Below are 17721 nucleotides of genomic sequence, written 5' to 3' on the forward strand. Positions count from 1 at the left end.
CTGGGAACCGCCATTCTACTTTCTGTCTCAGTGAATTTAACAACTCTAGGTACTTCATGTAATTGGAATGATATAAGTCCTTCTGTGACTTGCTTGTTTCACTTAGCATAATGCCTTCAAGGTTCTCCATGTTAGCATGTATCAGAATTTCCTTTTTCCTTAAAAAAGGCAGAGTAATGTTCCGTTGTATGTATATACCACATTTTGTTTATTCACACATCCGTAGGTAGACATTGTTTTGCTTCTACCTTTTGGCTGTTGTTCATAATGCTGCTATGAACATGGTTGTATAAATATCTATTTCACTTCTTTTGGGTACATACCCAGGAGTAGAATTGCTGGATCACATGGTAATTTTTTAAGGAGCTTCCACACTGTTTTTCATAGCAGGTACACCATTTTACATTCCTACCAACAGTGTGCAACAGTTTAAGTTTCTCCATATCCTTGCCAACACTTTTTATTTTCTGATTTTTTTTCTTTTTAATAATCATACTAATGGGTATGAAGTGGTACCTCATTGTGATTTTGATTTGCATTTCCCTAGTGATTAGTGATGTGAAGTGTACATCTGTTGGAGAAATGTCTATTCAAGTCCTATGCCCATTTTTTAAAATTGGGTTGTTTGGGTTTTTTTGTTTGTTTGTAAGAGTTCTTTATATATTCTGGATCTCAATCCCTTACCAGATATATGATTTGCAAATGTATTCTCTCATTCTGTGGGTTACCTTTTCACTCTGTTGATAGCATCCTTTTACACACAAAAGTTTTTAAGGTTGATGGAATTCAGTTTATGTATTTTTTTCTTTTGTTGCTTGTATTTTTTGGTGTCATATCCAGGAAACCATTACCAAATCCAATGTCATCAAGCTTTCCCCCTGTGTTTTCTTCTAAGGTTTTATAGTTTTAACTTTTACATTTAGGTCTTTGATCCTTTTTGCATTAACTATTATTTATGGCCTAAGGGAGGAGTCCAACTTCATTTTTGCATTTGGATATCCAGTTTTCAATTTGGGGAAGAGATTATTCTTTCCCCATTTGTTGACAGTCTTGTTGAAAATTATTTGGCCATATTATGTGAGGGTTTGTTCCTGGTCTCTCTATTCTATTTCGTTGATCTATTTATCTACCTTTATGCCAATACCACACAATTTTGATTACCTCTGTCGTAACTTTTGAAATCAGTAAGTGAGACCTCCAACTTTGTTCTTTTTCAAGATTGCTTTGGCTATTCAGAGTCCCTTGAGATTCCATATGAATCTTAGGATGGGCTTTTCTATTTCTGCAAAAAACATCATTGGGATTTTGGTAGAGATTGCATTGAGTCTGAAGATTGCTTTTGGTAGTATTGACATCCTAACAATGTTAAGTCTTCCAATCAACAACAAAGGTTATCTTTCCATTTATTTGTGTCTTCTTTAATTTCTTTTAGCAACATCTCATAGTTTTCAGTGTAGAAGTCTTTCACTTCCTTGGTTAAGTTTATTCCTAAGTATCCTATTCTTTTTGTTCCTATTTTAAATGGATTTTTTTTTTAATTTCCTTTTCAGATTGTTCATTGTTATCATATATAAATGCAACTGATTTTTTCATGTATTGCTTTTGTATTCTGCGTCTTTGCTGAATCCGTTTATTAGCTCTAACATTTTTGTGGAATCTTTAGGATGTTTTTCCCACATAATCTGGTTAGATGGTTTTAAGAAATGATTGCTAATGAGGGTCCAATAAGGCAATCACTGGGATCTCTGCCTGTCTGGTGAACAAAGGCCAGAGTCCAAGAAGATTTTTATTTTTGGTACTTGGTTCTAATGAAGCACATTTCATCTTTGAGACCCTCTGTGCACCTAGCATTGTTATAGAAGTGTATGTCTTAATCCTTTCTTAAGAAAGTCATAATTCTTCCTTAAGAAAGCTTATGATATCACTGATAAGACAAGGCTCACTTATGAAGGAGGTGGCATATATCAGGTACTAATCACGATGTTGAGGGCTGGGGGACTTCAAATGAGACAGGGAGGAGGCTGTGAGCTCTTCAAGAGAGAGGCAGGCTAGATTGGGATGCTGCAATGTCAGAGGATGGGGACTTCAGGCAAAACAGAGAATCTGTTGTCTTAAACCTCTGGCTATGATTTTTAGATTCATTTCTTTGCTGGGTGAAGATATTTTAAATCCTGCATTTCTAGAATGAGTGTGTTAAAAAGAGGACATGGTGGTCTCAGATAATTATTTTAATTGGGTAGACTTTAAAAAATGGAGCTACCAGGCATGATTTGTTGTGCTTTTTATTGAAAGGCTTGCTACCTAAATGTATGTGTTCTTTGTAGAGCAGTAAACTGTTTTCCTTTTCAGACATGAATGAACACAGCTCTAGAAGTCACAGTATCTTCCTGATTAATATTAAACAAGAGAACGTAGAGACTGAAAAAAAACTCAGTGGGAAGCTTTATCTAGTTGATTTGGCTGGGAGCGAAAAGGTAATTGGTTCTTTATTTGTATTATCCACAATTTCCCCCTGTTATTTGCTTCAGCGTGCAATGGTATAATTTTTATGCCTTTCGATTCCCTGGTTTTAAAGAGCTTTTAAAGTTTCTGATGTTGTGCCAAGATGTTATTAAATTTAACCTTCATTTCCCTGCTCTTTCTTTTCTGGTCCTGAAGTCTCCTATTCACGTCACAGGAGGTACTTTGAATGCCACCTCTGATTTATGCCTAATAAGCTCTGATGATGACATTAGGCGGGTGTTGGTGTGAACCTCGCCTGGCAAAGGCAGCTGCACAAACGCAGGAGGGACATGAACTTCAGAGAACAGGAAGGATCTCCGTGTTGTAACAGGTTCAGCTAGGAAGGGGCTCTGCAGTTGGAGTGTGGCAGTCCTGCCTCTGCAGGTTTGTTTGCTGATAGAAGATCTGGAACAGGGGGCTCTCCCTGCGTCCCCTGCTTCTCTCTGCAGAAGGCACGAACTGACTGCGTCCTGTGTGGGCAGCCTTATTTCCTTCAGGCTACGGGGCCTGAAGCCAGTGTTTTACCATAGTCCTGACCCTTCTCTGATTTTGTCAGGGTTTTATTTCGGCATCTGTGCCCTGTTAATGCTCTCCCAGGCACTGGCTGAGGCCATCCTCTAGACCAAGTAGGCTTCCCAGAAACTCCCACCTGCCCACTCCCAGCCTCACTTCCGTAGCACCACTAGAGGCTCCTGCTGCCACACCCTGGCTGGGGGCCCTGCCCTCCTGGGGCGACATCACAGAGCAAGTCCCTGTGCACAATGCCACGTGGCCTCCATCCTCACTGACACTGTGCTCACTGTCCCCATCAGGGCCAGCCCTGAAGCTCGGTCAGTCTCCCAAACTGTGTAATTGATCCCCACTCACTGAGTTGCCGTACACCAAGTTATGGCCACAAACATCCGTGTAAGTAATGGCCACTTGGATTGTCCTCCTGTGTGCATTTATAAAGCCTTGAGCAGAAAATCTTCTGGATAGTCCTAGTTGGGAGTGGAAAATTGTGCTGGTCCAGGCTTGTCAATTCAATTAAACAGACGCCCACCAGAACAGTTTGGAGCAGCATTGCTTACTTCTAGACTGACCGTTAGCAGCCAGCGTCTGCCTTGCTCCCACACTTGCTCTCTGGGTCCCGACAGAGTTCCCAGTGACCCTTTCCCTCTTCGTGAGCTTGCCCTTTTAGCACAGAGCTGAGTACTTAGGGCGCCAATGCAGCTGAAAAGTGCTTCAGGCTGGCAGTTGAGAGTGGAAGCCGGCACAGTGTCGCTGTTGTTGCTAGTGATATTTATGAGGTCCCGCATGTCGTTTCTTATGCTGTTAAACATCTGTTTTCCTTGCCCTAGGTGCGACTGCATGAATCTGTCAGCGTGATCTAGTAGAACGGAGCTCTGGGTCTGACTGCCCATCTCCCCCTAAATAGTGTTCTTCCCTGGGGCGGGCAGCATGACATCCCTGCAGCTCCTTTTGTCTGTAAAAAGAAGGTGATTGTACCTGTCTTGCATATTTCATGGAGTTAAGATGGTTAAATATGAAAGCACCTTGAACAATGCCGTGAGAATAGACTGTGGCTGTTTGTGACCCAGCAGCTGTTACTTCTTCGTCCATAAGCAAGGGTGCCCACACACACGAGGTCCAGAGAGATGAGAATCTGTCCTCTTTGCAAATATCCTCCATCTAGACATGCATTCAACTCTATTGTTGGGAGTTTCCCCTTTATACATAATTGGCGCAGTTTAAAACCATTTCTGTGCTTTTCTTTCTTCAGAGAGCAGCCGCTCCCCCTGCATCATTTGTCCAGTCAGCAGAGCTATGAATCATGTTGAGTTCCCCCTTTTCTAGCATCTGTGAACTGCTCTCTACCTAAAGCAAATGCTGTAAATACAAAATTATCAGTAATGACACAGCCGAGGAGGAAAGATGCACGGTCCCTCTGCCGGCAGAGGAAAAAAAAGACAAGTTCACTATGTAATACACGTTTTCTTGACTTTCCCTGCCTCATCAGGTATTTTCCTTCTCGGATGATTGCTCTTTTTTTCCTTGCCGTGGGAGTAAGTAGGGAAGGAATGGAGAGTCTGGGTAACCATTCCTACTGCCTCAGGTCCTTTGCCTGAAGTTGGAGCTTGTAATTTACACATTCTCAATGTGTCCATTTGTTGTGGCCAGGACAGCGTCTCCTTTCAACCCTTCCCTGGCGTGGAGACGGTGGTTCAGCCTCGCAGGACCCCAGCCTGTCCGTAGTGACAGTGCTCTTGGAGCCTCGTTTCTCTGGGGTGCCCTTGGGAAGCATCTGCCACCCCTCCACTTGAGGCATTTCAGCCATTCCTCTGAAACCTAAGTGAGAAGGAAATGACAACGAGAGAGGACAAATCCCCAGCCTCAAGCATGAGGGACGTTTTATCACCATGATTCTTTCTTACTTTTCTTTTTCCTTGTGTTCCGGGAGGATTCGCGTGGGACCCTCCTCTCCGCTTGCCCTCCTGTGCATCGGAGTTTTCTCCTCTGCTTTCGCCATCCTGTGTAGCTCTGTTTTCTCTTCTCTCTGGTAGGTCAGCAAAACTGGTGCCGAGGGAGCTGTTCTCGATGAAGCTAAAAATATCAATAAGTCTTTGTCTGCTCTTGGAAACGTGATCTCTGCCTTGGCAGAAGGGACGGTAAGTGATCCTGTCCCCATCTATTAAATGTTATTATGGGAAATCGTTTTTTGGGTCCATGTCCTCTCTCTGCCACACACCCCAGGGATTCATTTGTTTTTGTTTAAAAGGGACAGGGGAAATCCTGGCTGTGGGCACCGCGCTTGCTAGGAGATCTAGCCCATTAAAACGTGTAAATGGCGATGCTAATTTCATATGACCCAGGTCCCAGAATGGGCATTTCTGAATTTTGGCAAGAGCCAGAGACCAGGCAACAAATTCTTATTTCACACGTTTCTGAGCCCAGCGCTCCCATCACCAACTTGCTTGCCTCTGTGTTTTTCCTTCGAAGGGTCTGTAACAGCCGATATTTTTTCTTTTCCTAAATAGAAAACACACGTGCCGTACCGGGACAGCAAGATGACTCGGATTCTTCAGGACTCTCTGGGCGGGAACTGTAGAACCACCATCGTTATTTGCTGTTCCCCCTCAGTCTTCAATGAAGCTGAGACCAAGTCAACGCTAATGTTTGGACAGAGGTGGGTGTGGCCTCTCGTAACCTATGCTCTGAGCTGGGTCTTAGGTGTTAGGAGTGAAGGGCAAGGGGCTAGAGTCAGGGAGGAAACAGTGAGCAAACAAGCTGCCTGCTAGTCAGTTGCATCTACTGGGTGATCTGTCAACTTGAGGCATCGTTTATTGAGGCCAAAGGAATCATTATGTTTAAAAAAAAATGGTCAGAAATACGCTTATCAAAGGTATAATGTTAAGAAAAAACACTCACCCTTGTTGTAGATGTGATTGTTGGTAACTCAGTGGAGTGTTACTTTTCTTGTTCGTGGGCTGAAGTCTAACTCTCAGATTCACAGGATTCCAAGTACACGCAACTCGAGTCTGGTAACCACCACTTAGGAATGAATGGTAGTACTACTGCCACCAGTAACTACTTTAGTGTTTGGGAATCCATTGCAGATTTGCTGACAGAACAACCGAAACTGAGATGAATGTAGAGTAGTTGCATAAAGACAAAAGGGCAAGGGGAAGGGAATCCTAACAGTCACCCTGGAGGTAGGAGATACAGCATGTATTCGAGGAAGATGGCAGCCATCCTGTCACCTACAAAAATGTCCAGCAGAGCTTTCCTAGATATCTGAGACGTGTTATTAGGGAGGCAGCGGGGACAGTCAGTAATCTACAGCAACATTCACAGGTATGAGTTAGTTCATCCCTTCCTTTCTTGCCCAAGACCTAACCTCCTTTATTCACGATCCCTCAGTTTCAGGCGTTCAGCCCCATTCTCTGTGCATGGCTACCTCACATGTGGTTCCTAGAGTGCTTGGGTGCTGTGGATTGGGACGATCTGAGCATCTTCAGGACTCAGTGGGCTGAGCTCCTGTGGGCTCCCACCCTGAGGGTGGGAGAGGTGGATTCTGCCTCCATCCTTCCGGTCAATCTTTAGACAAGTTACTAGTTCTGCGCGGGCTCCAGCTGCCTTCTGAATGGAGCACTCTCTCTGCCTTCCTCCTGGGAATGTGCTGTGTGGTTATGCCTGAGAAAGAGTTTAAGATGCCTAGAGAAAGGACAGATGGCGGTGAGCATTCTGGATGGGAGATTGTGATGGCTTGTTTAAACCACATTAAACAGCCCAGTCATTTCCTGAACCCTCAACAGAACATAGAATTACACAGTCGTGGCACCTGTGGGATGTCTAAATAAATAATAATTACACTGAACTGTTGTAGAACTAATGTATCTTTTAAATTGGATTTGGGTCCTTCCTCTCAGATCACTTCCTTGGTTAGCCAAACGCTTAAGTCAGTGGATTGTAGTAGGATAACACCTACTGTTCTTGGGGGTTAGGGGATGCCTATACCCGGCATCTGCTTATGGGAAACACAGAATACTGTGGTGATCATCCTGCCTGCCCCATCTCTCCTAGTTTCTTAAACTTAAGCTTTAACCACTTCCTCTGAAAACATGTTTGAGGAAACCAGCACCAAATGCATGTATAAAGGAAACATCTCTTTAAAAATTTTTTCACTTGCAAAGCAAAAATAGACTGCATCTTTGCAAGCCAGACTCCTCCTGGGGCGTGGGCTCTGTCTCAAGGCTGTTGCTGTTGGTAGTCATTTGCAACTGTCTTTAAGGGAGAGTTTTAGGTAAGAGTCCAAATAATTATTTTCTTTCTTCTGATCTCAGTGAGGACTTTGTCAGCATCATTATTATCACTAGCTTTCTTTTTTAAAAAGGAACTAGCATGTGCCAGGCATGTCAAAAATCCTCATAGAAATTTGGTCGGGCAGGCATCCTTCCCCTTTGTACAGGGGATGGAGTTGAGGCTGGGCTGTAGGCCATTAGGTACTGCCCCTGAGGCCACACAGCCAGTAAATGCTGGATGTTGGAGGACGAGACTGTATCATTTGACCCACAGCCTCTCCCATGCGGGCTGCTTGACCAGGAACCCTGATGAGCACAGGCCCCTGGGGTCGGTTACTCCAGCTTTGAAGCTAAGCTCTGCTCCTGACCTGTTCTCTCTTGTTTTCTCTTCTCTCGGAGCCTCAGTCTCCTTGCCTGAAGGAGGAAAGATAATAATGCCTACTTCTTTTTTTTTTTTATTAAAGTGTAGTTGATTTACAATGTACAGCAAAGGGATTCAGTTACACATATATATACATATATATGTATATGGTCTTTTTTCATATTCTTTTCCATTGTGGGTTATTACAAGGTACTGAATGTCGTTCCCTGTGCTATACAGTAGAACCTTGTTGCTTATCTGTTTTATACAAAATAGTTTATATCTGCTAATCCCAAGTTCCTAACTTATCCCTCCCCCTCTTTCCCCTTTCGTAACCATAGGTTTGTTTTCTATGTCTGTGAGTCTCTATCTGCTTGGTAAATAATTCGCTTGTGTCATTTTTTCAGTTTCCACAAATAAGTGATATCATATGTTACTCGGCTGTCTCTGTCTGACTTACTTCACTTAGTAAGTGATGATGATAATCTCTAGGTCCATCCATGTTGCTGCAAATGGCATTAGTTCATTCTGTCTTGTGGTTGAGTAGTATTCCATTGTGTAATTATAACTCATCTTCTTTATCCATTCATCCATTGATGGACACTTAGGTTGCTTCCATGTCTTGGCTATTGTAAGTAGTACTGCTATGAACATTGGGGTGCACATATCTTTTCTCTAGATATATGCCCAGGATTGGGATTGCTGGATCATATGGCATCTCTGTTTTTAGTTTTTTAAGGAACCTCTGTACTGTTTTCTATAGTGGCTGTGCTAATTTGCATTCTCACCAACAGTGTAGGAGAGTTCCCTTTTGTCCCCAGTCTCTTGAGTACAGTGCCTACTTCTGATGATTGTTGGGAGGATTAAATGAATTGCTTCAGTTTTTACTTAGCACAAGGGCTGGCACGTAATAAGATGTTGAGTGATTGCAAGTTCCCCTTTTCCTCCATCTTTCGGCAGGCCTGGGAAAGTCACGGTCATGGATGGGACTGGACTGAATATGATATAATGTACAGGATATGACTGTCATATAAGGAACAGGACTGAATGAAGTAGACTTAGAATTAAATTCCTGTAATGAACGATTAAAGAAATAGTGCTAGTAGTGGTAATTTGGGATTCTGGGAAATAAATAGTATGTCAGTTGTGTTTTCAAGTGAAATAGGTCGATCTGTATTCCTTTATCAGCACCATCTGGATACTGGGCTCCATGAGGACAGGGACTGTTCGTCACTGGCATCTGTTGTCCCAACCAGCACCCAGCACAACTAGGACACAGTAGGTGGTCAGCAGATCAGTGTTACCAAGTAGATGAGCAGATGAATCTAATGCTTGTTTTGTAGAATTCCTTAGAACATGAATGTGGTTGCTGAGCCATGACACCGTCGTGTCCAGAAGTTTGGTTGGGTTTACATCTGACTTGTTTTCCCTCCTGTACTTAGAAACGTGTGAGGTTTTGTCCCCTTGCCTCCATCCTTGACTTAGTTAATGGATTCTTCAAGGACATCTAACTTCTCTGTGGACCAGTACCTGCTTTGTTGTTAGATATGCCCGTTGAACCTAATTACACAGCAGACACGAGTCTGAGCATCAGGTTAGACATGGTATCTGATAGCTGGTGAGATCAAGCACTTTGAACTCAGAAAAGACTGCCGGGCACCTCCCAAATTCAGTGTAACGGGTGTTCATTATATTCTTGTTGCAGGGTGGCCAGACCTAAGGGCAGCACACAGCTCCATCGCTATTGCCATGTGATTCTTTCCAGGACAGGAATAGCGTCCATGTTTGTTGCTAGGCTGTACTGTATTGATGTTCTGAATAAAACAATAGTAGGTCCTTTGAAGCAGAAGAAACTTGGCAGGGTGTACAGACGCCCGAGGGCAGCCCACGGAGTCAGCACTCTTCAGGACTCTCGATTAGGTACCGGAATTTAAAGGGAAAGCTACACCGTGTCAGCTTCTTGGTTTCAGTGACGTATTCTAGCTCTTCTCTTGGGTCAGGCCTGTCCCCTTCAGTCCCCTGAAGGCCCAGTGTTGTGCTGGGAAAGAAGCAGAGCCATTTTCTGTGTTCTCAAAGAGCTTTTAATTTGGGCAAGGAGGAAATTCAGGGCAACACTTGAACTTCCAGGCAACAGAGAGTCAAAATCTGTACTCTTGTCGAGAGGCTGAACACTTCCTGCTTTAAGGGCTGGGGACTCAAATTAGGGCACTTTCATTGATTTTTCTATTTCATCTTGCTTTCAGCGTTTCATTTTTGTAGTCTTTAATTACTCTCCCAAAGTACTTTTATAGCACAATTTGGAAAAGATATTTTTAAATTTTAGAAGTATAAACTCAAATCACCCAATTATCTTGGAAGCCTGTTTAATGTACCTTAATTTGGGGTGGTAATGAGGGGACAGGGAGCTCTGAGGGGGTGGACCAATCGGTTTAGAGAAAGCCTGATTCAGCATGTCTTTGACAACAAGAGTTTTGATTGATGTAGCATGAATAATTCAAAGGCTTTATTTGTATGTTAAGTGTGAAAAGAGAATTGATAGTTTAGGAAAAGTAATATTCTTTTTTCCTTTCCTGATGAGCACTTTTTGAAAAAAGAATTGTGCCATTTCCTGCTCAGTTTAATGGCAGCTGGATTAGACAGAGCCTGAGTCGTGTACATGCAAAATGCTTGTTACCAGAGCATGATAACAAGTTACCTGCAGGACTCGAGCAAGCACTTTGGCCAAGGGAAGTGCTTGGCTACAGTTTTGACATAAAATGAAGAAAGACTCAAATCACTCCCCACTGGAGGGCCTGTTGCCAAAACACTGATAGGGTTAATTTTTGCTCTTGGAGGAGGAGATGCTGTGGATGACCGTGAATATAACCAGGTGCCAAATCTTCATCCAAGTTGGTCATTTGTTAATGTTTCTCAGCAGACAAGAGCTTTTCAAAAGACAAAATTTAAAGCCTTTGATTTCTCCTTCCCTACATCCCCCATTCATAAGCAGGGAAATGGCCTCACCAGGAAATGGGGTGGTGCTTTGTGGCAGTCATGTTTCCAGAAGAAGGTTAGGTGGGCATGTGGGAACTAGGACCCAGAGCAGATTAGAGGGCGTGATGTTTTTATGTGTTAACTTGGCTAGGCTGTAGTAGCCAATTATTTCATCAAACACGAACCTAGGTGTTGCTATGAAAGTATTTTGCAGATATGCTTAAAATCTACCATCCGTTGATTTTAAAGCACATTGCCCTCCATGACATGGGTGGACCCCATCCAATCAGTTAAAGGCCTAACGAGCGAAATCCGAGGTTTTCTGGGGAAGAGGAAATTCTGCCTCAAGACTGCAGCATTAGTTTCCAGATGAGTTTCCAGTGAGCCAGTTTCTTCATATAGGTAGATAGCTAGATCATTCATCTGCCTACCTGTCTATCATCTATCTATCATCTGTCTGTCTGTCTGTCTCTATCTATCATCTGTAAATCTGTATCTATCCTGTTGGTTCTGTTGCTCTGGAGAACGCTGACTGATAGAGAAGGATGCTGGACTGCCCTCTCTTACCCCTCAATGGTAGTATCTCGGTCTCTTTATTTCTGTCACACATACACCATTCACAGTATAGAATCACACATTACAGATTTATTCTATGCCTTGAAGGTGTGGGTTTGTCAAGAGTTTCTTGTTTAAATGCCAGTGCTATCCTGGGGAGGGAAGGAAAATGCTGAAAACAAGAGGTAGGAAGCTACCAAGATTAAACATCTTCCTGGCTTTTCCAGAGGGGACCAAGGTAATTTGAAGAAACTCCAACAGTATGTAGTTTCTGTATCATTTAGAACTGATTATGGCCGGAAAGTTTGCGTATAGGCAATTATTGAGGACATACATGGGAATGGGATTTATTGAGGACACAGAGTGTTGTGAACCGGTCGTGCTAGGACTCCTCTTCAGCAGGGGTTTGATTCAGGTGTTAAATTAGAGTGTCGTCACTTTGGGGGCTTAGCATAGGTGGTGGAAATGGACCTGATCAGCAGTCTTGGAAGTCTGGGCACGTGCTTCTGAACACGTAAACTGCAAGTTCAGTGACAGAGGGACTGAGAGGTGCTGGGAGGACATAACAGAACACATGAGGACAGGGAAGCAGAATCTTCCTCCTTCTATCCCAGTGGAATATGTTAGTAGAATCCTTTTCTGACTTACCTTTCTTTGTGTGGGGATCTGTGTGGATGATGTACTGTGGCCTCTGCTCTCTGTCTGCTGAGCTTGGTCTGTCTTCTCCAAAGGTGGTTAACATTCGTTAGCTTTGAGATCTTTTAAAAACCAGGTCCTACTTCCCTCCCTGTGGGGAGAGGAGATATATCTGGCCCAAGCCTAGATCATGTATTATTTAAGTGGCGCTGAACTGTCTAAAGCAAGCTGAGGCAAAGAAGAACTGCAGAACAGAAACCTGATCACTGTACCTTCAAGGCTGGGCTCATTTGTGCTAAGTAGGTCTTGATATTAAGTTATAAACCTGATACTAATTAAAGTTCTCCCCTTAACCAGCCTTTGGTTAGGATTTTGCTCAGTGTCTGCTATGGTATTAGTCTGTGGAACAGGCATTTAATTCTGTATACAGCTTAGTGGCTGTGGTTTGAAAAGCCAAACAGAGGATCTTTGGAAATGAAGCCTCGAGATACTTGTGCGTTCCTTTGTGAGTGATGAGGTCATGCTGAATTAATGCAATGTTATCACAGTGAGACTGACCCATAAAGATGATGAGCGAGCAGTAGGTTCATGGCTACAGTAAGGCTCCCGTGCATTATTGGTTTGTTTTCCTATATCAAGGAGATAATCCCCAAACTGTACAGCGGGATGGTACCTCTGTTGCTATCTATGTAGCTTCAGCTAGACAAAATGATAAAACCTGCCTTAAGAGCAGCTCTTAAGGTCTACAATTCTATCAATTTTATGTTTCCTTGTAAGCTAACTGAAATTCTTTTGGAAGCCAGGCTAAGCAGTAAGTGCACATGTGTGTGCATGTGTGCTCATGGGTCCTGGCATTGTGTCCACGTGCAATCCTGAGTTTCCAGGATCCGTGTTGATTCACTGTGTTTGAACAAAGTCCAAATGTAATGCTGCTTAGTGTGATTGACAGCTAGCAAGTATGCAGAAAGTGCCAAGACGGAAGAGTAAGGGCTATGAGAGCTGGAAGACACTTGGACATGCTCTGTAGTGGGCAAGAGAAAAGCCAGCAGGCCACTGGCTAACCCACTGATGGCAACCCGCTAAACACTGACACAGGAGGAAAGGGAGTTGTGAGCGGCAAAATTAGATAGAACCTAATCATTAGGCTCTTTTAGTCTGTACATTTTCCGAAAGTTTGTGGTAAAAAGCAAAAGAGATTGTAGATATTCAACATCCTTTTATTCTAGATCTCTTGTGGGAATGAGACACTCTTTATTCCACTTTGCAAGGTTGATTTCAACATCCTAGATAGGAGAATATTTGTTCTACTGAAAAAAAAAAAAAAAACACTTCCAGGCACAGAAGTTCAGTAGCTCTGTTAGTAACTCTTGCTTATTCCACAATCTAGAAGTTCTTGTATCTGACTTGATTTCTTTCTACATCATTTTTTCCTCTTATTTTTGTTGAATATAACATATATAGAATAAAATAAATTTAAGTGGGCAACTCAATAAAATTCTAACAAATGTATACACGCATGTACCACCACCCAGCCTCTTGAAAGCCTCTCTTTTGTACCCTGGAAGTCAGCCCCCAACTCTGAAGTGTAAATGTCATCCTGACTTCTGTCAACATATTGCCTGTCTTTGAACTTCATACAAACAAAAGCATACAGTATTGCTTTGTATCTGGCTTCTTTTATGCAACATTGTATCTTTGAAGTTCACTCCATTTTTAGATGTAGGAGCAGTTTATTCTTCTTAGTTATATAGTATTTTGTTGTCTGAATATAACAGGTATGTAGCCATTACTGTTGTTGGCTATTTGGATTGTGCTCATCCTGGGGCTGTTATAAATGAAGTTGCTATGACATTGGTTGTCATGTGTTTAAGTGAACATATGTCCTCATTTCTGTTGGTTATTTACCTATGAGTGGGATTGCTAGCTCATACGTTATGAGATATTTAGTTTTAATAGGTAGTTTTCCAAAATAATTAGACTGGTTTACCCTCCCTCTGGGAGCAGTGGAGGGGTATAGTCACTGCATGTCCTCACCAACACTTGGTATTATCAGTTTAAAATTTCTTAGCCATTCTGTTGGGTATGTAAAGGTGTCTTATTGTTTTATTTCACATTTCCCCAGTGGCCAAGGATATTAGGCACCCTTTCTGGGTGATAGTTATTGGCACTACTTTTGTGAAGTTTCTATGCAAATACTTGCCCAGTTTTTGTTTGTTTGTTTTGGTTTTGGTTTTGGTCAGCTTTTTTCTTATTGATTTGTTTATAGGGGTTATTCTGGGTAAGTCCTTCTGTTAGATATATGGTTTGTTTGTATCTTCTCCCACTTTGTAGCCTATGTTTAAATTCTTTTGATGGTGACTTTTAATGAAGAGAGGGTTATTAATTTTAATGAAGTTAACTTTATCTTTTTTCTCTGTCCTAGTTAAGAAATCTTTCATCTTTGCCAACTTGAGATCTATTTTCTTGTTTTCTCCTAGAGGGTTTATTGTCTTACCTTTCATATTTATGTGTTTTTTTTTTCATGGTAACTATTTTTTTTATTAATTGAAGTATAGTCAGTTTACCATGTTGTGTTAATTTCTGGTGTACAACATAATGTTTCAGTCATACGTGAGCATACATATATTCATTTTCATAATCTTTTTATTATATGTTACTGCAAGATATTGAATATAGCTCTCTGTGCTATACAGTAGAAACTTATTGTTTATCTATTTTATATATACTAGTTAGTATCTGCAAATCTCAAATTCCCAATTTATCCCCTTCCCCTGACCCAGCCTGGTAACTGTAAGTTTATTTTCTATGTCTGTGAGTCTGTTTCTGTTTTGTAAATAAGTTCATTTGTGTCTCTTTTTTTTTTAAGGTTCCACATATAAGTGATATCATATGGAATTTTTGTTTCTCTTTATGGCTTACTTCACTGAGAATGCCAATCTCCAGGTCCATTCATGTTGCAGCAAATGGCATTTTGTTCTTTTTTATGGCTGACTAGTATTCCATTGTGTGTTTGTGTGTGTGTGTGTGTACACACCATATATAATAGAAGTTGTGGCACATTTTTGTGTATGATTCATCTGGAATAGAATTTTTTAATATGTTATTGGGGGAGTGGATAAAGATCATCTCCCCACCAACGCCATATATTGAAAGGACCATCCTTTCCCATTGTACTATTGTAAATCAGATGGCTATGTACCCAAGTGTCTGTTTCTGGAGAATTTATTCTGTTTCTATTGTACAGTTTCTAGACTATTTAATCAGTTTTAGTTACTGTGGCTTTATAATAAGTGTTGATATTCCATCCACTAGCTTTGTTCTTCAAAATTGTATTTGCTATTCTAGGCTTTTTTTGTATCTTTTACAAATCTTAGAATAAGGTTGTCAATTTTTATACGCACATGCAAACCTCCTGGGATTTTATTTCAGATTATTTTAAATCTGTAGAACACTTTTGGGAGAATTAACATCTTTCCCAATCAGTTAGCTGACTTCTTCATATTCTGCCTTTAGTGGACGGAGAGGCATGATGCTCTGCTTCACTGGGGACTGAGTGAAGTCTATCTAGGGCACTGGTAGGACACATGGTTTCCCACCATTGTTCTCAGTTCCAAATGGGAGCTGGGTTGTAAATCTTCCATCTGCTCCTCTGAATTGTGCCCTGGGACAGTGACCAGTTTGGACAGCAACAGTGGGCTCCGTTGCCTCTGTCGTCCAGTTAGGTTCTGCCAGTGGGGAAGGAACTTGGGCAGATAGTCAGAAGGACAGAGGAGAGGGAGGTCAGGGTATTAATTTCTTGGCTCCTTCCCTGCAGGGTCACTTTGGATTGGTTCTGTTTCTAGACTAAAGGCTATTGCAGCTCCCACTGGGCAGCCTTCGTTTTTGTGTTAAGAGTTTAAAAAATTTTTTTAAGTTTATTTTTGTTTTTTGTTGAAGTATGGTTGATGTACAATATTGTATGTGACAAATGTACAATATAGTGATTCATAATTGTTAAAGGTTATACTCCATTTATAGTTATTATCAAATATTGGCTCTATTCCCCATGTTGTACAATGTATCCTTGTAGCTTATTTTATACCTGGTAGTTTGTACCTCTTAATCCCCTAGCCCTGTCTTGCCCCTCCCCTCTTCCCTCTCCCCGCTGGTCACCGCTAGCTTGTTCTCTGTATCTGTGAATGTGGGCAAGCTCCTTACAGCTCCTACCTCTGGGCCCCCTTCAGCCTAAGAGTGGTGATGGCTTCCCCATCACTAATGTGGGGTACATATTATCCCCGTTATTTCCAATCCTCCTCATACCTTTATTAAATGCTTCCCAATTTCAATTGACTATTTCCTGCCAGGACTCTGATTACTATAGAAGTGGAAGAAAGAGAACTTTGAAAATGAAGATCAGTTATACCAGGGATAACTTTGCCAGGGCTGCTCACAAAATTGGACTTCTGGCCAAACCTGCCTAAGAGCAGCATGAAGGCTCTACCCTTCTCTTTCTGGTATCATTGGAAATCATTAGGAGACTCTTTAGGATGTGAAAAAAGTAAGACAGGTAGCCTCAAAGTATCCCCTTAAATATCCACAGGCATTTCAGCCATAGGTTGTTTTTCCCTGTCTGACTTAACCAAGTTGCTGAGGGGTGCCGCGGTGTTTGTGCTCATATCTGAGAAACACCCATGGCGCTGCCAGAGGATGTTAGAAGGCGAGGTGAGAGTGTCAGATTGGCACAGACTTTAACGTAGCGATAAAATTGCTGCTGTTTGAAAAATTAGAGTTGAAGCACTTCTGGGGACAGCAGCTGTAAGCTACAGTGAGCGAGGGAGAATTATACTAATTCTTAAGTGGCGTCTTACATTGAAATCATTTAACTCCTCTGTTAACAGTGAAGTTATTTAGTTGTCTGCTTTAGGAATTAATTTTTAGAATGACATCTGCAGCACTGGTGAAGACTGCTGAGTTTCTTTCACTGAAATAGAAATTGTGTCCAAAATGTCATTCCATGACAACAGTAATTAACCCGAATCACACATCAGATAGTGCTGGCAAATATGACAGGACCAGAAGGGGTGGGAGTTTAAAATGAAAAAGTCAATAGCAAATAAAGCAGCATATCACATGTTTTTTAATGAAGTTTTTACTTCTTAAAAAATAAGTAATAAGTGGAATTCTGCCATCGGCAGTTTACTTTTTAATTGGACAAGTCTGCTTATACATTCATTTCTATGTGTAAGTAGGTGAATTGTGTCTGTTGTCTTTAGTCCCAGCTAGAGATGCCACTGCCTGAGCCCTCACCAGTTGCTCCCTTGAGTTACTGTCAGAATATCCGCTGTGGCATCATACATCCCCCAGGCCATACGCCCTGAGGAGGTCACTCTCTTATGTCACAGATAGCAAAATAATAGTCATTAGACATGTTTGTTTGTCCTACAGTGTTTTGAAAAGACGTTTTAAACTGGGGGATACAAATAATAATCTCAGTTTCTGACTTTTCGTGAAAAATAAGATGATATGAGAACAATGGGCCCTCCACTCCTACTTGGTGACGATTGCTGGGGGGGGGTGGGGGCGGCGGGGAGGGGCAGGGATGTGCTCAGCAGGGAGCCATGGTTTTGCCTGGCCAGCCAGACTCTGTAAGTGACCCGCCCGTCCCAGGAGGCATGTGTTGACATGTGTTCAACACGTTAGGGATGATTCTAGGTATCAGATGCGAGAGAGACACAGCTGACTGTTTTAGTTTGTATATTTATTGGTATAAGAAACTGTAGGCTGTAAGGCCAGATATGTTGTCTTGCTTGTCTTGGTATATCCCCACGGTTTCATAGATGTTAATTGAGTTGAAAGGAGGCTCTACTTGGGCAGATGAATCTGGCAAAGGTATGCAAGGTGCTTAAAGGAGGATGCTGAATGTTTGGAAAAGGC

At 42.0% G+C, this 17721-nt stretch overlaps 1 protein-coding gene across 1 annotated transcript in view; it reads left to right on the plus strand.

Annotated features, from left to right (window-relative positions):
* The window catches only part of KIF5C (kinesin family member 5C), a 147372-nt gene that overhangs the window by 70203 nt on the left and 59448 nt on the right, over positions 1-17721 (plus strand). The window contains exons 8-10 of the mRNA XM_006196147.4: positions 2350-2474; positions 5046-5150; positions 5520-5668. Of these exons, the coding sequence (XP_006196209.1) occupies positions 2350-2474; positions 5046-5150; positions 5520-5668 (379 nt within the window). The remainder of the gene's footprint in view (positions 1-2349; positions 2475-5045; positions 5151-5519; positions 5669-17721) is intronic.

The sequence above is a fragment of the Vicugna pacos genome, chromosome 5 (genome assembly GCF_048564905.1).
Source record: "Vicugna pacos chromosome 5, VicPac4, whole genome shotgun sequence".
In the NCBI taxonomy this organism is placed as follows: domain Eukaryota; kingdom Metazoa; phylum Chordata; class Mammalia; order Artiodactyla; family Camelidae; genus Vicugna; species Vicugna pacos.